This window comes from Pseudopipra pipra, chromosome 7 (assembly GCF_036250125.1).
Source record: "Pseudopipra pipra isolate bDixPip1 chromosome 7, bDixPip1.hap1, whole genome shotgun sequence".
NCBI classification, from domain to species: Eukaryota; Metazoa; Chordata; class Aves; order Passeriformes; family Pipridae; genus Pseudopipra; species Pseudopipra pipra.
The window spans coordinates 16103199-16124599 of NC_087555.1; the positions used below are offsets into that span (position 1 = coordinate 16103199).

A 21401-nucleotide genomic window follows, 5' to 3' on the forward strand; every position below is an offset into this window, starting at 1 on the left:
CTGCGTATCTCTCAGGGGAGGAGGGGCACTGAACAGTGCACAGGATACACAAACTTTATAGCATCTTAAACATGAAAAGAGCCAATTCTACCTGGTTTGTGTCAGGAAAATAATTTGCAAGATTATTTAAAAAATAAATCTACCTGAATTACTTGCAGTTGTCAAGAAGCCTGTCGATGAAAAAGTGGAGATGACCACTCAGAGGGTTACAGAAGAAAAAGTCAAACGAGCTGAGGGTAACTACTGTTTAATTACCTTAATGTCATCTTTACATTAAAGTAGTGGCTATTGTTACTTAGCTGATCTGCATACCCTTTATCTTTACTTAACAAGGGTCTGATCAATTTTTCAGTCTTTTAAAAATCTAATAAAAGCTTCTGCTTAATTCTTTAGGATAAGATTAAAAGCTTTTTAGGGGAAAATACTAAATGCAAATGCTAACTACCAATCCTTTAACAGAGGAAGTGAGTGTAAAATTGCACTGGGTGAAATAGTGTGTCTCTAACCTGAAAAGGGGAAATTCCCATCTTGCTGAGATTTCCATCTTGACCCATCTACCAGGATATCTTGGTTAATTGTTTGGTTATGAAATAAAGATTTACCCATATTCTCTCAGCAGCTACTTCCTTTTTTATAGCATTTCCCATTCTGCAGCAAGATTCTATCAGCTGCAATTCAATATATGTCAGGAAATGACCTGTGTGCTAAATGTCCTGAGTTACCCAGCCCCTTTGGACAGTAACAATAAAATGAAAAATCACATTCCTTTTGCTGCTTTGTATGGTTCCAAGATGCCTGACTTAGCTACTGAGTTAGCTTCTTTTTGTCTTTTTTTATTGTATTTTCAATATTACTGCTAGATAGCTGTAGAATTATTTTAATCTCTTTGATAAATATTTGACTGAATAACAAAATTCTAATGCCAACAGTTACCAAGAAAGTTGTGCCACCAAAACCTACACCAGTGGTCGTTGAGGAAAAAGTTATGAAAAAGGAAGGTACAGATCAGCATCTCTCCATTACAGTTTACATTTTTTCCAGCATCCTGTGTGTTTCTGTGCATCTTGTCAATATGTGGGCCTGTGTGTATGTATGTGGATCTATTGTACTAGTCACATGGTAACTACTCTCAGTGTTTAAATAGTATGTGTATCATGCTTTAGTCTTTCATAAAGTCTGTTTTTAACATGTTTGTGGCTAGATTTTTGCTTCATGTTTAAGCAGCCTACAGAATATTGCAGTATGATTTAGCTTTTTCTTCATCTGTTCTGCCTGCTGGCCCATCCTTACATAATAAGCATAATTGTGTCCAAGTTACCAAAAATATCTTTGAAGAACTGCCTTTGGAATTCTTTTGATGTACTATTTCCAAAAGCCTGTGCATGCATTTGTTTTCAAATGTTTGGGTTAAAGGTGTCTGTGTCTGTAGTCTTTAACAAATACTAAATATTGTATTTGTGTGCTTGTTTTGTGTTCAGTATTTTAGAATATGAATACTGACTGTCTAAATATGTCTAGTACTTTAATGTGCAGTACAGATAAAGATTTGATAAAAACTCACATGCTGACTACCACTAATCTGGATCTAGAATAGAAAATACTAAAACAAAATCCTATCTTTAAAGTACCGACAGTAGAAACATGGACTGTTTCAGAAGAAAAGATGTCAGTTTCTGTCCACAGAGAAGAAGAGTATTCATATGCTACAGGTATGTACAAAACCAAAAATCTGTGAACCCAAATCAAAAACAATCAATCCTACTAGACTTTCTTTTGATCTATTTTTATGTATGGCAAATTACATATTTAGACACATCGTATATTTGTCTTTCAGTATGCCTTGCTTCTTTTTGTTCATTGTGTGATGTAGCCTTAGTTTTCTTTAACCTAATAGATGGCAACATTTCAACTATTTTATCTTAATATTGTTTAAATGCTTTTCTTTGAAGAGCCACCAGAGCATGAGAAAACAGTTGAAGAAAGATTCTATGAAGCTGTTTACCCAATTGAAGGTAGATTGATTAAGGATGTGAGGCTAAACAATATTTGAGTTTATTTGTTTGTTTGTTTGTTTGTTTGAATTTGAATCAAATTCATTGTGAGATTTGCTGTTGATTTTCAGTATTAAATTTTTTTACGTATTAGCATACATGTTTCAGTGACCATTGTGTACTGGACACACATAATATCTTCTTCAAGTTTTTCAGATTTACTGTGGATATTGATATTACTTATCTCAAAATTTAATATCTTTAAAATTCCTATTATAGCGCAAAGGGAAGTTGAGGAGGAGGAAGAAGTCATTTCTACAGAACTGGAGATCCCTCACGTTGAAGGTGAATAAAGTCTTTGCATCACTGTGCGCCCCATTTTTCTGAACTTTCACTTTATCTGTCTCTAATACTGTTTACCAGAGAATAGCATAAAATAACTGAGATCTTTTCATTTCTCTATGGCTCTACTCTCCAAAGTTCAAGCCCTACTCCATTTCTGAATCATTCTTCAACACTGCTTTAAATAATTCTTTTAATAGCTTTTTTGAGATGAGTATGTTGTATATGTTTGATAAAACAGCATAATTTTTGATATAGATTGTTTGCTTATACATCATGTTGAAAGCAGCCTACTGTGATTTACCAAGTATTTGAGCTATCTCCTAAATGATCACCACCTATCTCTTTAAAGTGCCTGAGGTACCAAAGAGGCGTGTTCCAGAAGAAAGAAAGCCTATTCCTGTCTCTAAACCAGAAGCTCCGTCGGCTAAAGGTATTTCTACTGCCCTAGTAAAAAAAGAAAAAAAGCAAAACCCAAACAAATTGTCTTTCATTGTATTATATTTCATGTTTTCTTGAATATCTTATGAATTTACTCTCTTTGTGTCTTTGCTTTTGTATTACCTCCGTATGCATTATTTGATTTGGCATTGTCTCCATTGCCCACTTTCGCTTTTTCAGTTGTGCTATAACAACTTACAACTGGTATTTGTCTCAGCTTGAGCCCTTCTCTTTCCTAACAGTCTTGTGCTTATTGTTTGTATTTAGGTTGTGTGGCTTTTGGAGGCAAGGGTAGGGTGTTTTTACTTCAATAGAGTCCCATAAAATGGGATAGTGCAGTGACTTTGACACTGGAGTCTTATACTGTATCATAGTGTCTTTCTTGTATAGTCTGTATATGTCCAAAAGGCTGTACACTGTGTTGGTTGCAGTGCTCAGCTCCTTGTCCAGGCACTGTGTTCATTCTATAAAACAATCTTGGATTACTGAAATCTGTATAAGTGTTCTGAGAGCTAAAGATCTCTTACTTTGACAATGTTTCCAAAGTGCCTGAAGTCCCTAAGAAACCTGTTCCAGAAAAGAAAGTTGCTGTTGCTAAAAAGGAGGTGGCTCCCCCAGCAAAAGGTACAGTATCTTTTGAATGTGAGCTTTAACCAGTCACATGCTATTGTCCTGTTTTCCTAACTGTTATTCATTTCTCAACATAAGCATCTGATACGTGCAGTCTTTGTGTGTTTTCTTGGATGTGTGTTCTCATCTAAGACATTCAAAAGCCTTAGAAAGATTACTTAAAAGAATTTTAATACCTTTAGAATTTCTAAAGTGCTAAAAAACCTGTACCTGAAGAAAAAGTACGTTTGTGTTCCCAAAGGAGAACATCTGCATGCCAAAGACATACTTACTGATGGAGTGTACATTACCTGTTGAATTTTATTTTCCCATTAGTCTGTATGTAATCATGTTTGTTTTTATGCATAATCCTCTTTTATGTATAATTCTCTGTGCACGTATGAGAGTTTTTAAGGCCAAGTAACATATTTGAGCAGCTCTTTCTTCAGTTAAGAATTCAGTCTCAAATAATTTGACAGTCTTTGAGCAACTGGTTTGATTTTATTTTTGTTCAAACATATGTTGCTCTTGTCTTATATCTTTCTATGTTAAGTGTATGAATGTGTTATATGGTATGTCTTGATATTCTTATAAATGGATTAATGAAATCTATAATGCTCCAATAAATCTTTGAAATACAGAATTCAATTATCTTATATTTTATCCTTTTTAAGTGCCAGAGGTGCCTAAGAAAGCTCCCCCAGAGAAAAAAATTGTTCTAAAAAGAGAGGAAGCTCCAACACCTAAAGGTACACTTAAATAAATAACATTCTTTTCTTATTATCTTAAACATCCTGTTTATGTGCAATTTTAGTTTTTATTGTTAAGTGAATCTGGTTTTATTTGTACTTCAGTTATGTTAGATATGTATCTTTTGTGTCAATTTTGTGGATAAATGTGCTATAGATGCAGTTTTAAAGCACCAGTTAGTTTTAGCTAATAATATTATAATTAATACCTTTGAAGTGCAAGAAGTACCTAAGAAACCAGCTCCAGAAGAAAAAATTCCATATGTTGCCAAAGTAGAAGCTCCCCCTGCAAAAGGTACAATACAGTTCACCACAATATCATTTACTGTAGTCTTTAGACTACAGTATTTTTAGAACATACAGTATTCTTTAGAACATTTAATTTGTTTTGTAAACAAAATATGTCTATGTGTAGTCTTTTTGAACAACCCATTTCTTTTAAATGATGCATTTGCCACTTTTTACTTCAGAGGTTCTAAAGCAAATACTTTTTTTAAGTGCCTGCAGTTCCTAAGAAACCTATCCCTAAAGAGAAAGTATCTCCTGCTGTTCCTAAAAAAATTGAGGCTCCTCCACCTAAAGGTATGCTTTCCAGCAGAATACAAGAATATGCTGTTTCTCAGCTTATGTTTATATGTTCTGTATTGTAATCAGTTGTTGATTTGTGCTTCCCCTGTGAATTCTGCTGTTCTGATTCAGTGACAGTGAATCATTACATTATGTTGTATATGTTGTGCAATACCTATAAAAATGTTCTTTCTGAATATTGAATCTCTGTTATATGTTATGTGCTCAGTACCCTTAAGCAATTCTTTGGAAACAAATTTAGCATTTTGCAACGTTGCTCTCACAATGGTACTGGAAAAGTATACATTTAATATTATTATCTTTCAAAGTGCCTGAACTGCAGAAGAAAGCCACTTTTGAAGAAAGAGTACTTATTACAGAAGAAAGAATATCTGTTGCCATTCCAGAGGAAATCCCACTACCTGAAGGTACATTATAAACAGACGAATGAGAAACTTAAGCTTTGTCTGCAAGTCTGTTGTTCTAACACCAAGATCAAAATACACAAAAATTTTGTGTTGGTTGTCTTGTATGAGTTTTGTGTTGAACATTTTACAGATTTGCAGGCAGCTAAGAGCCTTCTGAGTGTCATTTACCATTTCAGTCTTGAATGCCAGGATCCCACCACATTGACAGGAGTGGAAACTCTACCACGGAATATAGTGATCTTCAGATCAGGATCTCATAAAATTGTAGTAGCAAATATGGATATATGGTTTAGTTTAGACTCCTCCATCCATTTGTCATACTCTATACAAAGCTCTCTGTGGCCCTGCAGATAACAATATTGTTTCCCTCTGCAGTATTAGCTTCCTCCCAGCTTTCCATTCACATTCTCATACTCAAGGGAGACAGATCAGTTGTTTTAAGGTAGTATAATTCTGCATAAAATCTGCTTCAAGGTAACAAATCAGCATTTCGTCTGTTTTTATATCCCATTAATAACTATCCAGTGAAGACATTTTATATTTTCCATTAAAAAGCATAAATGAGTTTTTAGAAGCAAATATGAAAATCCTCTATCTAAAACATGAACTTGCAAATTATATTCCTATGGATATGTGCAGTGTTAATTTCTGTTTGTCTCCTGCAAATTAACTTTTTGCCCAGAACAAGTTGATGTTTTCCCTGACACAGTCACATTTGTTGATGTGCACATTCCAGGCATTTCTTTCAATTCCTGACTTATTCTTCTCATCTTGTTCCTTTCCTTCTCACTTTCATATACTTGGATCATGGAGCAACCTCCAATTTTTTGACTCTGATTTCCTCCACCTCAGCTGTTGTGATGGGGAAGTTTGGGGAGCTGAGGCATTCTGATGAACTGACAGTTGACCAGTGTATGGTATTAGAGAGATACAACAACACACATGGACAATACATGTAATTTAGGTCAAATGATACATATGTATCTGCACAGCACTTTCTGTACTGTATGCATATCTGTCATTGTCATATAGAGTTTGTAAGAATTGCTCTTCATCTTCTCCATCCATCGATCCCTCCCTCTCTCCATCTATCCATCCACCAAAAATACTAAAACTAATAATTTTCCTTAAAGAACCAACAGTAGAAGAATGGTCTGAAGAAGAAACAGAGGAAGTATCTATCTCCATTCACAGAGAAGAGGTTTCTGAAGGTATGACAACAATTCAGGAATACTAGGCAAAAGCAAAAAAGTAATTTTTATTTTGTACCAAAAACTAGTGTGGATTAGTATCTACTTTAAGGAAGAATTTACTACTATATAAATACATTCCATAACTTACAAATTTTAATACTAAGAATGTTTAAAATTTCTATTACCTGCTTTTGAAAAATGTAGTAGTTAATCCTGTTGTGATATAGGGAAAATAACGAGGTATCTCTTGGATATTGAGATCTATCAGCCCTTTTTTACAAAAATCATCTGTTGGAAGTTCCTCTTCCACCAGGTTGCTTGAATGAAATAAAGGTCCTTTAGGATATCATGGTGCCTGTGATTACTCAGGCAATTTCAGCATAAAATGACTGTATTGTTTCCACCTGTAAGTTTATTGGTGGTAACATAATACTGTGAAGGACAATAAATAACACTGATTGACTCAATTTCTGTTCAAAGGGACACCATAGAAAGATTTTTCCAGGGTCAGCTTTTGTCAAGGAATTTTCTTGGTACTTGGGAGAGAAGCTTTTTCAAAATGGACAAATTCCAACATTAGTGAACTAGTGAACAGAGGAATGGACTGAGCATTTTTGTATTCCATGCAAATTCAAGATGAGAGCTCAGTCTCTCAGTTTCATTTAAGTTGCTTGGAATGTTTCCACTGGCCTCAGAGAGAGCAGGATGGCTTGAGTATAGATTTTTTAATACCAGAGGTGTCTGTTAGTAATGCACACTGCTTATCCATGTCTTACAAGTATTTTGTTGCTTACCAGGGCAACCATAAAGACAGTAATATATGTCAAGCACTTAAGTATTTTTATATTTTACTCTTTCAAAGTGACTGAAGAAGAGTCTTACTACATAGAGGAAACAGTAACAGTTCCTAAAAGAGAGGAAGCCCCAACCACAAAAGGTATATGTTCTTTGCACTACAACATGGTGATTGTTTCATTACTCAGCATTATGTTGCCACTTATGTTTTTGTCCATTTGTGTCTTTTTTGTATGAAAGAAATATGTTCATGTTGTAGTAATACTATGCCTCTATGTAAAACTATATATTGTAATTTTTTTAAGTGCCTGAGAAGTACAGGAAAGTTGTCCCTGAACCAAAAGTCCCAGCTGCTCCTAAGGAAGCTCCAGGAATTAAAGGTATAAATGAGTTCCTCAGCCCAGTGATGTATCTTCAAGGGGATTATGTTTGTCTTACTGTCCTGCTTGTACATGTTGACACGAGTGGTGTCTGCTTGCAGTGGTGAATGCTTGTCTCAAATTCCGTCTTATACTTTGAAAATGATTTGTTTCTTGTACCATGAAAATTATTGTTTGTGTTAACTTGGTAAAACACATTGTGAAGTAGAAGGCAGTTTCAAATGTTACATCTTAATATTCTTTCTCATCTTCCTTCTCATCTTACTCATTTTTCTAAAGTTCCTGAAGTTCATAAGAAAGCAGTTCCTAAAGAGAAAGTACCTGTCCCTCTGTCTAAAAAAATGGTGGCTCCACCAGCGAAAGGTATAGCAGTGGTTTGTTCTTGTGGCAAAAAAATTGTTTTGCTGTATTCCATCTTTAACATATTTGCATGTTGACACAAAATATATCTCCCATATCAAATTTCTTCGACATTAAACATGTACTTATATTCGTTTGTCTACCATGACACCTGTGACCTGTGCTGTCTTGATGAGATTTGTTTTATTTCATCTTCTATCTTATGCCTGTTGATGAAATCAATCAAATTTTCTAAAGTTGCCCAATCTTTTTTAAGAACCTGCAGAAAAACAGGTGCCCACTTTTGAGATCGAAGTTGAAGAACCTCCAGCAACCAAAGGTAAACAGAATATTATGATCATGGAGATTCTTTAGTTTGGTCTAGCAGTATTTGTGTTTAGGCGTTTTACTTAAATACAGTTTTGTTTGTTAGTATCTGTAACCTTTGTCTGGATCTCCCCTGTCTTTTGACTATTTACTCATTTTTGTGCTATGGCTGTAAATTACTCTTTCCTGCAGTGTCTCGTTTTTGTTGCTGTTGAAGTTCACTTAGCACTTTCTTTTTAAACAATCAGAATAAGTAGAAAAAAACTTACATATATCTGTATTTCAAGTATTGCAATAAAATAATCTTACACGTTATTTTTAAGTGACTGAAGTGCACAGGAAAATTATCACAGAAGAAAAAGTTGCAGTTGCTAGAAAAGAGGAGGCTCCACCAAAAAAAGGTATATAATTTTCAGAGTTACACAAGAGAAGTGTTGTTTCAGAGTAGTGGTTTCTATATATGTCTAGTTATCTAATATAGACTGTATTGTTCAGTGTTTGCTGTCTTTTTTTTTTTACTTGAAGAAATGTCAAGTCTCTACATTTGTGTTTTGTCATCTGATTATATTCATATATTGTGATTAATTCAACATCTTTTAAAATAAACTCTTTTTAAAAAAGTGCCAGCGGTGCCCAAGAAAGCTGTGCCAGAAGACAAAGTACCTGTTCCAATTTCACGGAAAGTGGCAGCTCCACCAGCTAAAGGTATACAAAAGTCCTTGAAAGTAGACAGAGCTTCTAAATATTAGATGTCCATGTGCATTGTACTCACAATCTGCCTGGTTAATCAAATCTGTCTCTCCTGATTTGATTATAAATGAAAAGGACCTTTGTCTTCTCCCTTGAAAAGAATGCAGAAGGTGACAGAGAATAGTCATACACCTGCATTCCTTGCATTTTCTAGCTATTATTTGACTTCATTGATCACTGGGTGCTTGAGTGCCTTGCAAAGCTGAGTGAAGACATTTACTCAGTGAAGAAGTTAAATAAATTTGAACACATTTAGAAAAAAATTATCAGTTTTATAACATTGTCAATATTCAAGTGATGACTCTCAAAATTACAAATATGTCCTCTGTTTCTGTGCTTTTCTTGTGTTTGAAATGTGATTTTGTTACGTATCATGTGTGTGTGGTGTTCTGTGGTTGAATTGCATTTCTGAAGAGTCTGGAGGCAGAATATTTACATCTTGCTTTCAACTCAGTCATTCCATCTTATTTCACAATATGTGAATATTCTGTTTGGTTTTGATTTGTTTTGGTCTATGTATCTATTACTCTAATATTATGTGTATTATACTAGTACATATTATTTTAATATTTAACTGCATTTCTGCTGTTACTAAAACAGTGTTTCAAAGTGTCTAATTTTTCTGAGCAATTTATTTCTACAACCTGCCAAATTACTGGTCTTCAAAATACTTATTGCATATCTAGCTACTATGCATTAAAGCTTCAGCTGGTCATTTTCTCAGTTAATTTATGTGTCTTTATGGTCGTATGTCTCATGTGACTGTTGTGTTTATTATAAGTATATTTTCTATGTATTAGTGTACTACTTTCCTGTAATTTTGTCCATTATTCTTTTTCTGAGCTTCAGAAAGTGTGTGATTTCTTTTAGAATTTAGTATTCTTACAATTACTATCTTTAAAGTGCAAGAAGTGCAGAAGAAAGTTGCCAGAGAAGAAAGAGTATCCGTTGCTGTTCCAAAAAGAAAAGTGTCTCCACCACCAGAAGGTACTCCTGCCCATGGATTAATCTATGAATATATTGTCCTCAGGCAATATGACCAGAGTTTCAAGCCTACTGTTCTAGCACCTTTCTTGAGGTTCAAATTTAGAATCATAGAATCATTTAAGATGGAAAAGACACTTAAGATCATTGAGTCCTATTGTTAACCTAACGCTACCAAGCCTGTCAATATGATCCACCATAGTCCCAAGCGAAAGTTTAGAGTCTTTGAGAAACACTACAGACATTTTCACCAATTACTCTGGGTATGGGAGGTATCAGGAAATAATAATGATTTTCATAAGAAACTCCAAGTGGGATATTTATTATTGTACATGATATTGTACCAGAGAAAAAAATATTAATGTTAGACTCTGTCTTTGAAGTACCAACAGAAGAAGAACACTGGGCTATTTCAGAGGAAGTATCCATTTCTCTCCACACAGAAAAGGAGATTTCATACACAGGTATGAAGACTAAAAAGATTCTGTGTCCTGTCCAAATTTACATCTTGTCACCTACTTTAAAAAAAAAAAACCAACAAAAAACAGAGAGAGAGAGAACAAAAGAAAATTTTGCATCCTTTGCTTATTGCCAGTCTATCATGAAAGTGAGGATTGTAGAATAGCACAAGACAGTATTCCATTCTCATAAAAGACTTAATTCTTTCCTCCTGGCTCACTGCTGTTGTCATAGGAGAACCCAAAAATTTCACTAGGTCCTCCTTCACAAATCTTGCCACCTGTCCAGCCTTTGAGTGGAAACAGGACAGCCTTTTTTTTCATTTAAATTAACATGCTTTCTTTTCCAAAAACAAAGCAGATCCTTTTCTGTTTTCTAAGAGCAATTCCTCACCTAAATCTGAAGGTCAAATAAAAAATCATTAACTCTACTGTTGCCTACATGGCTGAGACAGCACGATCATGTAATGGATCTGCCTGCTCGAGGGCTTTGAACAAAGTGCACAGCCTTTAAAGAAAATTCATTGTTCTTTCACTTTTGGAGACCATTTATTGATTTGTGAAAAATGGCCCACAAGATGCCTCACACTTACTACTTTTAGACCTGCTACTGTTGATAAATGGTGTTATCATATTCATATAATGAAAGATTAATACAATCGAATCAATGTAAAGCTAAATAATCTATTTAGTCTCTAATGAGAGGGGGACAGGCATATCATGAGTAGTTAGATGATCTTTGACTGGTTCTCTGTAAGGCAGGTCTAATTTGCCAGCTGGTCTGGAGAAAAAAAGGTCAAAGCAGAAGGATGTTAAATGCAACAGTTCTCCAATGAGATACCGGGCAGAGGTGTTTTAGCTGAAAGAAAAGAATCCAAAGGAACCCGAGTTTTCTGAAAAGAGCATTCATGCACAATGCAGTTTGTGTTATCAAATCCACCAAAGTTACCAGTTCCAATCAGTTTTAGTCTAAGATTTCAAATGCAAATATACCTGGCACTTTTAATTAAATATCTAGCAGGACTCTACCAGAAAATACTTAAAGAGCTAGACAGTCTTCACATTGCCTCAAAAATAACACCAACTTGGCAAGCATCAAGACTTGTGGCAGCCACTCATCTATGCTCACTGTAGCTCATGATGAAGAAAGCATCTAGAAATTCTCAAATCTATCACTGACGGAAGGGATTCCATCTCTTAAGATGGTCAGAAAAAAATCTCCAATCTGTGAAGAAAAGGCCAAAGTTATTCTCTAACTTGACAAGTCTCCCAGATGTTAAAATGCTAGGGTAATTTTCTGTGCAATTTCCAGCTATATTGACATCTGCCTCAGAAGACAACATCCATGCACTTCTGTAAAAGAGAATATGCTGCTTAAACATAGCATGCATTCTGTCCTAAGTAAATCTTAAATACTGAATTTATCCACACCTTAATCTTCTGGAAATTTTCCTGCTTTTATAGGGAATGGCTTCTTGCTATGCCTGAACAAACAAGCCACTTTGTAAAGTAATTGACAGAAGAGGAAAAATACCTTCCTCACTGAGCAATTAATTCTTTTGCCTTTATTTAGACTGGAGGTCTTATCTATTGTTAGTCACTCTCAAAGTTTTTCTCCAGGTGCTCCCTCACCTTCATCTACAGTTTTCTTGGGAAATCTTTTATTGCCAGTGAAGAAGGACTCTTGGTCTATTCCTGAGGTAGTGCAAAGTGTCACTGCTAAGGAGAGGGGCTGCTACAGTGGAGAGTGAAATTTAGTGATTTTGTAATTGGATGGATTTGGATTTTGAGTTCTGCCCAGCAGCAAGCTTAGCTTCAACTGTTGGCAACATTGGATGAAGCAAGAATCGTATCGACTGCTTATATTGGTATCTTGAAAAGTTTGGTTTTTCTTAATTGAAAAGTAGTCTAGTGACTCCCCTAACTACATGTCCAGTGTCAATAAGCACACTTGTCTTCTACATGTCAGTCATGTGTTTGTAAGATATCTTTTTCTGTTTCTTGCCAAGAATATTTTTGCTTTTAAACAAAACGTCTAAAAATTCTTAAATGTAATTGTAATGTATCTTTTAAGTGCCTGATGTACCAGAGAGAGCTATCCTTCAAGAAAGAGCACCAATTTATCCTCCTAAAAAAATGGCAAGACCACCAGCCAAAGGTATATTGGATAGAGCATTGAGTTATGTTATAAATGTTTTTTGTGTCTTATATGTTCTGTGTACAGTGAGTACTGTTTGTTTTCTGTGGAATGTTCTTCCTTTGGTTAATTCCTAGTTGGCAATGCCTTGTGATCCTTATTATTAGTAAGATCTATGTGCTAAATGTTAAGGTTCTTTTAATTGGTATCTTTTCAAGTGCCTGAAGTACGCAAGACAGTTGTCCGAAAAGAAAAAGCGTATGTCGAAGTTCCTCAGTATGAAGAGGAAGAAGAAATTCCAAAATACGAGGAGGAAGAAACCACCAGATACGAGAAGGAAGTAATCCATTACGAGGAGGAAGTTCACCGTTATGAAGAAGTTAGTCACTATGAGGAAGAAGTTCCTCAGTATGAAGAGGAAGAAGTCACACATTATGAAGAAGAAGCTGCTTATTATGGAGAGGAAGTTGCTGAATATGAGGAGGAAGAGTCAGAGGTTCCTCAGTATGAAGAGGAGGCTCCCCTACCAGTTAGAGGTATACTTTAGGGTTTGTGTGAGAAAAAGTAGTATCTTTTCATTCCATTAAAATACCAAAGCTTTGTTTGTTTTAAGATGTTCTGGTGTGCTTTACAGTCTGCCTTTTTTCAAGATGTTTATTGATTAGTATGTAGTTTAGAAAACCTGTGATGACTGTATGTCTACTCTTTACTATCTCTATAAATTTAAATGTTCCATGTCATACATGTTCATTCCTCTTTCATATGAACTGCATATAACCCACTAAGAAAATTTAACTGAGCTTAATTTCATCCTCATTTGGAATCCACTTTTGCTATCAGACTGTGCTTGAAATACTTAGAAATGCTTATGTGATATCTGCAATCACAGACAAAAAAATATATTTGTCTAGAAAATAGATAGGATATGTGATTTAGGAACACAAATCACATTGAATTCCACTCAGAAATCTTTGAAAACCCTATGGTTGATGTCTATTTCTGTCCTAAAGGGACATGAGAAAAAAAGATACAAAAGTTTTATTGAATATCCACATTTAAATACTCTTAGTTGTAGGTGTTTCCCTTAGGACTAATTTTTATGGTGCTGGTATACATTTTCTACATTGTAAGTACAGGATGAACATGATATTCACTACTTAGGAGAACTAGGTCATTCCAAGACCTCAATACATGATAATATAAAGATATGAATCATCAATATCTGATTTTCCAAAATTACGTAATCATCTAAGAGTATTTAAAAATGCATACTTTCCAGTCCTGATCCAAATAATTCCATAGTGTCTTTTCCCCAAAAAGAAGTTCAGAATTTCTTTTGATTAATTAGTGAATGCCAAAACTATATTTAACACTGTTTGCAGTAGAATTTCGACAAATTGATTGGCATATTTTTCATAGTTGAGAAAAGGTGAGGCTGCACACCTCAAAAGCCAAGTGAATCCTGAACAGGAAGATTAGTGTTGGTTAAAATTTCCTTTGACTCTGTCATTGTAGCTAAGTTTAATGCATATGTGCTCCAAACTTCCTTCAGTATGCTCAGAGCCAGTGGGACTCCTGTCATTGTAAAACTTTTATGGATATTTCTGGGTTTTGGAGTACAAAAAGAAGTTTATGTACATTTTAGTTGAAACCTTTGCCTCAATGCAGTTAAAGGCAAAGTCTGTTGATTTCAGAAGAATTAAGTGGGTTTTTTTAAATATTTCATTTACTCAACAGATTTGGTATAAACTGCTGGGTACTTTTAATGTCTCCATAGTTCTGTGCTTGAAGTTAAGTCAGGTGATAAACTAGATGTGCTTGGGTCTTTTGGAAGAAAATCAGCAATTTATATTTAAGACATATACATGATGAGATGCAACCTATTAAATGCCTGAGTTGCTACTTTAGGATCATAGTTCTAGGGAAAAATATGGAAAAGTAGTAAAACCACTAAATATCTAATACAGCAATTCAGTAACTGTTTGTTACAATGTTTGTATTTTTGCAAATTTCCCACTGTGGCACTTTACAATCTTCTTTAATAGCTGCTTCTAAAATGGCAAACTCTCTCTTAATCTTCTGATCTGCAAAAAAGCCCTTGAAGTTAAAAACATATTTATTGATGGCTCAGTGGCTGAGCTGGGATAACATCTAATATAGTATTTGCTCTTTTATTTTGTCTTAACAATGAAATCCTGTTAAATCATAACTGTATGTTTTGAGTGTGTATTTGTATGTCTGTTTGCACTTTGTGTTCCCACTGTTATAGAAGTAAATACCTAAAACATTAATGGTATCTTTCAAGTGCCTGAGGTTCCCAAGAGGCCTGTTCCAGAAGAAAAAATACCTATTATGAAGAAAAAAGAAGCTCCTCCAGCAAAAGGTATATATCTTCTCTTTATCTTAGCAAACATCCTCTGAATATGTAATTCACGTTATATTTCAGCTACCTTAAATGATTATTACCTTTTTCTGCCCTTTTTGGAGGGGGCTCTTCATATGAAATATCTGTGTTGCTGTCTTTTTGTTTCATTTCTGTTTTGAGTAGCTTGTGGTTTGTTTTTTAACCAAAATGATGTTTTTGAAGTGCCCGAGGTGCCAAAGAAACCTGTACCTGAAAAGAAAGTCCAAGTGCCGAAGAAGGAAGCTCCCCCAGCTAAAGGTAAATGCACTTGTGATTACCTGTGATCAGAAAGATTCTCTGAAGTTCATTTATCTTCTCACTTGTTTTAAAAGCTAGGATAGTAAAAGAATTGTTACTCTTAAGAATTGTGGTTCTTTTTGTTTGTGTTTAATTGTTTAGTGTGACTGACTTGCATGTCACCTTGTTTTAGACTCTCATGCCAAGCTCAATTTTCAATAATATCTTACTAAGTTCCAGAAGTGCCAAAGAAACCTGTTCCAGAAGAGAAGGTTCCTATTCCTGTACCAAAAAAGAAGGAAGTTCCACCAGCCAAAGGTATATCAGCTCTTGACTGAATGTGTTACAAAAATATTTAAAAAGTCAGTCTATGTTCATCTTTCCTCTTTTAATATAATGCAGAATGAAGAAAGTTTTCTAGTCTTGACAGTAATTTGTCATTCCACTTTATTGATTTATATCAATGTTCTTTACGGTATGGTTCAAAAATGAAATTCTTAAGCTACAATAATATTTTTTCAAGTGCCTGAAGTACCAAAGAAACCTGTGCCAGAAGAGAAGGTACTTGTCCCAGTGCCTAAAAGAGTGGAACAGCCTCCAGCAGCCAAAGGTATACACCAGTTTCTGGTTCAACTCTGTGATTCTAGTTTTGTTTCTTCAGCTTTAAAAATCTGCAAGTAACAATCCCATTCCTCAGCCCAGTGTGTTTGAACCACTCACTGGCCTATGTTTGATCAGAACACTGTGGCTGTGTCTGTTAGTCACGGATGCTACGCTTATTCTATGCTTTGAAAATGTCTATGTTTGTGTATTGTATTGTCTCTGTCTTTTGGATCTTATATTTCTAAATAATTTTAAAGTACTTGCTGTTTCAAAAACAGATGCTTCAAAAGATACACAATGTACCTAAACAGCAAGCTTCCTCCTTAGCCTTACGACACCAATTTGTAATGCTGTAGTCTGTGTGTGTTTGTAAGTTTACATATGTGCATAAATCTGTGGATAAAATTATGCTAACTTTCCTGCACAATTAGATTTTACAATAAATGTGTGGTTATCTTATCTTTTTACCATGTCTTATCTTACATTGAAAATTAATTCCTTAAACAAAAATGTCTTTTAAGTGCCTGAAGTGCCCAAGAAAGTTCCAGAAAAGACAGTACCTGTCCCTGTACGTAAAAAGCCAGAACCTCCACCAGCCGAAGGTATTGATTCTTATAACTGAACACGTAGATGATGCTTCTTGTTGTTTCTTTTTGTTTGTTATTAGAATGTAATTGAAATATTATAGGAGTTTGTGACAAATGTACTCGCTAATTCATACTCTTTAGCTTCTGTGTAAGTTGTCTGTCATTTTCTGATGTTGTGTCCAAGTTTTCTACGATTAAACACTATCTTTAATGTACCAGAAATACCAAGACCTCCCAGTGAAGAGGTACATGTTTTTGCTCCTGAAGAAGAAGAGGAAGAGGAAAATGTTCCAGAGATACCAGCAAGAGGTACACCATTCCTTCTTGAAGATTATGAGAGCTTTGTTCAATTCATTAAGATCTTCATCTCCATTCATTGTTAAGCTTGGTGTGAATCTTAATTAACCTTCTGAGGGGAGTTTTCTTATTCTTCTTGGTCTGTGTGCCTTTGTTCTGTGGTTTCTGTAGTTTTGATGTTCTAAAAGCAATTAAAAATTTCTTATCAAAACAATATCTTTAAAGTGCCAGAGGTGCCCAAGAGAGCTGTCCTAGAAGAAAAAGTACCTGTTGCAGTTCCTAAAGTAAAGAAAATTCCACCGTCTAAAGGTATATCCCATCATATTGTATGCAGATAATTCCTCTCCCTCTTATTTTCATATTTCAGTGGAATCTAATTTTAAAATTCAATTTATAGTCACATAAAGTCAAATCCTTGATTCTGGCACTCTGCTGCTTCCCTGTAGTGAGCAATGCTAGGGCTCAGACATGACTTGATTGTCTATTTTTTTATTGGTTTCAGCAGGCTGATAATCAAGCCTTGAATGACTTGCTTTTTTTCCCTTTTAAATGATCACCGTGAATTAAATAATTCATTGTGATGTTATAATTCAGAACTAATTTTTAAATTAATTTTAGTTTAAATTAATTAATTTTAACTAATTTTAAAATTAATTTAACTAATTTTTCAAATAATTTAAATTTTTTTGAAACAGAAAAGCACTATCTGAAATAAAATGTTATTTTTACCTGGAAATTCTTCAATTCTGGGAGATCACTCTTACGTTTACCTTGAGAGTATGCTAAATTCTCAAGTTTTTTAGCTAAACTTATACAAAAATAAAAGCAATTCAAAACTGACTATAGAAATAACCAGATTATATACCCTAAATGTGAAATTCAAGGAGGAGGTAGACTATTGCAAAGTTCTTCCTGAGCAGCGGAGTTTTTTAGGAAAGCAGACACTGGAAGCTTTTTATGTAAAAAAAAAAAAAACCTAGATGCTAATAATCTTCCTTAACCTCTGTTTTGTAGCATATTTTGATAATATTTTCTGTTTAAACAACACTGTGGAATTAAAAACTGGGCAAAATAGCTATTGCTCATATAATCCTTGTAGCCAAATTGCACATTGCTGCTGCCAGGGAGCAAAACATACCTAATAGAGTTTCCCCTATTTTTTTACTGTTTTATTACTGTTGTTATGTTAAAATTGCTGTCCCTGAGTTTTATGTTATGAATTTTTCTTTGTGATGTTGTGAAAGTAAAGTTCTTAAAATAATATCTTTAAAGTGCCTGAGGTGGCAAAGAAAGTTGTGTCTGAAGAAAAGGTTCCCATTTTTGTTCCTGAGGAAGAAGGAGAGGAAACTATTCCAGAAGAAACTGTACCAGCAAAAGGTACACGATCTTTTCTTGGAAATTACTCGTGACATCTTTTGTGTTCATTGGTATTCCTCTTTATTTCTTGTTCTAAGCTTTACATAAGTCTTAAGAATCTTTTTGGGGGAGCTTGTCGTCTTGTTTCATGTTTTTACCTTGTTTCATGTTTTTCATGCTTTTACTGCTCTGAAAGCAATTTTAAAATGTGTTTGCAAAATAATATCTTTAAAGAGCCAGAGATTCCTAAGAAACCTGTCCCAAAAGAAAAAATTCCTGTACCCACTCCTGAGAAACTGGAGCGTCCTCCAGCAAAAGGTACATAAATTAATACTTAGGAAAACAATGTGTTGCTATTTTCATTCAGAGTCTCCATCTAGTTTACTTTGTTTGTTATTTATGTTAGTTTTGTGTCTGTGCTGCCTTTCTGTATTGATGTCTCAAAGTGCCTGTCGAATTCCTAGCTAAAAAAAAGCTCTAAAATGATTTTACATCTTCAAGAAGTATGCCTATGGATGTAAAGTGTCTTTTGCTTAAATTTCTGTATCATCTTTTAAAAATACATTCTGCAGATCAGTTCTTATGTCATTATGTCTGTTTGTATATGTTTTGTGTTCTCTTTCTCTTACTACTGGTGGATGACATTCTTAAAATAAAATGTCTTTAAAGTGCCTGAGATGCCTAAGAAACCCATTCCTGAAGTAAAAGAACCTGTTCCTAAAAAGGTGCCAGCTCCATCAGCCAAAGGTATTGCAGTTTGTACATGCTGTTATCATTAACTGATAATATTCTTCATACAAGTTGAGTTTAGCAACGGACATTTTAGTATCTCTGTCTTGTATTACATTTGTCACTATATTGTTTGTTTGTTTGTTTGTGAGTCTCTGTTCTAAACTTCTGGCTTGGTGTCTATTTATGTATTATGCAAAAGCATACTGAAGTTAGGTCCTATCTTTAAAGTACCCAAGGTGACTAAGAAGGTTACACCTGAAGAGAAGGTGCTTGTTGCTCCCCCTGAAAAAGTGGAGGTTCCAGCTGCAAAAGGTATATGTAGTCTTTATAATTAATATTTATGCTAAAAATGCTCTTGACCTTCTTCTAACTTTTGTCTCTGTTGTATGAGGTTTCTGCTTGAATTTATGTTAAAACTCTTCATTTTCAATGTTTGCATTGTAGAACCGTAAACCTCTGTTTCTTGTGCTTTTTTACGTATACTGCTCTAAGGTGGTTTGGTTTTTTTAAATTCCTAAACACAATCTGTATCTTTAAAGTCACGGAGGTGCGTAAAAGAGCTGTTGCAGAAGAGAAAGTACCAGCTGTTGTGCCCAAACCCAAAGAACCAACACCGACTAAAGGTACAGATATATTTCTTCTTACTTCTCCCAAAGATTTGTTTTTCCTCCTCATTCTAAAATCTTTTATAATATATATATTGTTTCAGAAGAATGGTTTTACAATTTTACTTATGCTTGTGGTTATTGTGTACATTTTCTGTTCTTTGTGAATTATCTTGACTAACTGTAAAAAAAAAAAAAAAAAAGAAAGTCAGATAGTAACAATAATACTGTTTCTAAAGTGCCTGAAGTATCCAAGAAACTTGTCCGGAAAGAAAAAGTCACTGCTCCTGCTCCTGCACCTGCAATGGAGAAGTATGAATACGCATATGAAGAGTATGAGAAGTATGAGACATATGAAAGCATTGAAGAGTTTGAGCGGATTCAGGAAGCTGAAGAAATTGAGGCATATGAGGAACCTGAAGAACCTGAGGGATATAGGGAGATTCAGGAACAGGAATATGCAGAGGAGACCGAGGAAAAAGATATCTATGGAAAGTACGAGTTTAAGGAGAAAGAAGAGATCTATGAGAAATATGAGGAGGTGTATGAGGAGGCTTACGAAATCCAACCAGCTATAGGTAAATCAAGTCATGATTTCTTTGTTCTTATAGTGTGTTGTTTCCAGTTACTGCTTAAGCCTCCTATGGGTGTTTATTTATATTTTGCCTTGTTTATAGTCCTATGTTTGTCTGTTGCTGGTAATGATAAATCAATTCAAAGACTGTTTCTATCCTACTCCTTCCCAAGGAATTCTTCCCTTCAGAGTGAAATGGGAGGGTTCCCCACCTGAATGCCCAAGAGTGAGTTAGTGTAGATATGACACAGGCAGAGAAATTTATAATTTTCTGATGTAATTCAGCTTCAACATGAATTAAATATTTTTTTTGCATTGATATTTGATTCTTTTGCCCAGTATAGCTCCTTTGAGTTACAGAGATATTGGAACTCATGTAAAACTTTCCTTTCCACCATTTAAATTATGAGTCCTCATGTCAAACAGAAAGTGCATCTGCAATGTACCAAAAGATGTAGGCTGATACTCCTTTGTTTTGTTGTTCAAGAATTCTGAGATTACCACTTGCTTTTTTTCTGCATAAATTATGAGATGAGTGATTGCCTAGTTTGCTGTGTTTATATCTGTTGTAATTCCTCATAAATAATTTACAATCCACAATGAAATATTTTTTAAAGTGCCTGAGTTGCCCAAAAGACCTCTGCCAGAAGAAAAAGTACCTGTTCCTAAAGGAGAAGCTCCACCAGCCAAAGGTACCTCAACTATTCAATACACTTGAAAACACAAGTTTTCTGCCTGAGTCTCTGAATCCCCAAATCCAGTAATTTACCTATTCTGATTTGACTGCTAGATCCTTAACTTTCTTTCGCAGTACAGTCAAAGAAGTGAAGTTACTAAAAAAAAAAAGTATTTCTTTAACAAACTAAAACAGACAAATTTACTTCCTGGAGGCAAAATTTAATTTTTGCCCTTACAATATGTGACATTTTATAGCTAATCATTGAAACCCTGGTTTCCTGCAGAATCCTAAAAACCTAGAACTTTCTTTAACCTAATGATGTGCTGGGGTGTATGCAATCTTAGTAGGTGTTCTCTGTAACAGGCTTTACAAAACCTAAGTGTCATGAATGGCAACTGTCAGTGGATGCTAGTACAGTTACTGTACTAGTCCAGAATTTTGTAATTTTCTGTTCATAGCACTCATTTTACCAGAATTCATTTCATGATAAGTTCTACAGTTGTTTCTCATATGAATTCTCAGAATTAAATCAGTGGGCAAAAGTGGATTTGCTTGCTTGTTTGTTTGTTTTTACAGAAAGGCTTGGACTTAGCTGATAGGAAATTAAAACCATACTGTTTTCCCAGCTACCATTATTTAGAGCTGATAGTTCATGAAACTAATTGTTAAGGCTTATCCTAGTCAAAAATTTACCCAACAACAACAGTGTTTTTCTTTCATTGAATACCAAAACTCTAGCTATGTGAATCCAAGCAAACTGGTCCAGACAAGTGGCCTATTTTGTATTATGTACATGTATATATGTATTATATATATATATATTTGTGTTTTGCTAAG

The 21401-nt window shown here is 34.6% G+C and overlaps 1 protein-coding gene across 1 annotated transcript in view; it reads left to right on the plus strand.

The window, feature by feature from the left end:
* The window catches only part of TTN (titin), a 244337-nt gene that overhangs the window by 90546 nt on the left and 132390 nt on the right, over nucleotides 1-21401 (plus strand). The window contains exons 113-147 of the mRNA XM_064660725.1: nucleotides 159-236; nucleotides 930-998; nucleotides 1626-1709; nucleotides 1950-2012; nucleotides 2271-2336; nucleotides 2686-2766; nucleotides 3321-3398; nucleotides 4058-4132; nucleotides 4631-4714; nucleotides 5029-5127; nucleotides 6261-6338; nucleotides 7183-7257; nucleotides 7421-7495; nucleotides 7775-7858; nucleotides 8112-8174; nucleotides 8485-8562; nucleotides 8783-8866; nucleotides 9815-9898; nucleotides 10279-10359; nucleotides 12428-12511; nucleotides 12709-13026; nucleotides 14796-14873; nucleotides 15078-15152; nucleotides 15366-15449; nucleotides 15655-15741; nucleotides 16256-16336; nucleotides 16541-16630; nucleotides 16844-16927; nucleotides 17891-17995; nucleotides 18209-18292; nucleotides 18644-18721; nucleotides 18935-19018; nucleotides 19246-19329; nucleotides 19551-19889; nucleotides 20503-20577. Coding sequence (XP_064516795.1) covers nucleotides 159-236; nucleotides 930-998; nucleotides 1626-1709; nucleotides 1950-2012; nucleotides 2271-2336; nucleotides 2686-2766; nucleotides 3321-3398; nucleotides 4058-4132; nucleotides 4631-4714; nucleotides 5029-5127; nucleotides 6261-6338; nucleotides 7183-7257; nucleotides 7421-7495; nucleotides 7775-7858; nucleotides 8112-8174; nucleotides 8485-8562; nucleotides 8783-8866; nucleotides 9815-9898; nucleotides 10279-10359; nucleotides 12428-12511; nucleotides 12709-13026; nucleotides 14796-14873; nucleotides 15078-15152; nucleotides 15366-15449; nucleotides 15655-15741; nucleotides 16256-16336; nucleotides 16541-16630; nucleotides 16844-16927; nucleotides 17891-17995; nucleotides 18209-18292; nucleotides 18644-18721; nucleotides 18935-19018; nucleotides 19246-19329; nucleotides 19551-19889; nucleotides 20503-20577 — 3309 coding nt within the window. The remainder of the gene's footprint in view (nucleotides 1-158; nucleotides 237-929; nucleotides 999-1625; nucleotides 1710-1949; nucleotides 2013-2270; nucleotides 2337-2685; nucleotides 2767-3320; nucleotides 3399-4057; nucleotides 4133-4630; nucleotides 4715-5028; nucleotides 5128-6260; nucleotides 6339-7182; nucleotides 7258-7420; nucleotides 7496-7774; nucleotides 7859-8111; nucleotides 8175-8484; nucleotides 8563-8782; nucleotides 8867-9814; nucleotides 9899-10278; nucleotides 10360-12427; nucleotides 12512-12708; nucleotides 13027-14795; nucleotides 14874-15077; nucleotides 15153-15365; nucleotides 15450-15654; nucleotides 15742-16255; nucleotides 16337-16540; nucleotides 16631-16843; nucleotides 16928-17890; nucleotides 17996-18208; nucleotides 18293-18643; nucleotides 18722-18934; nucleotides 19019-19245; nucleotides 19330-19550; nucleotides 19890-20502; nucleotides 20578-21401) is intronic.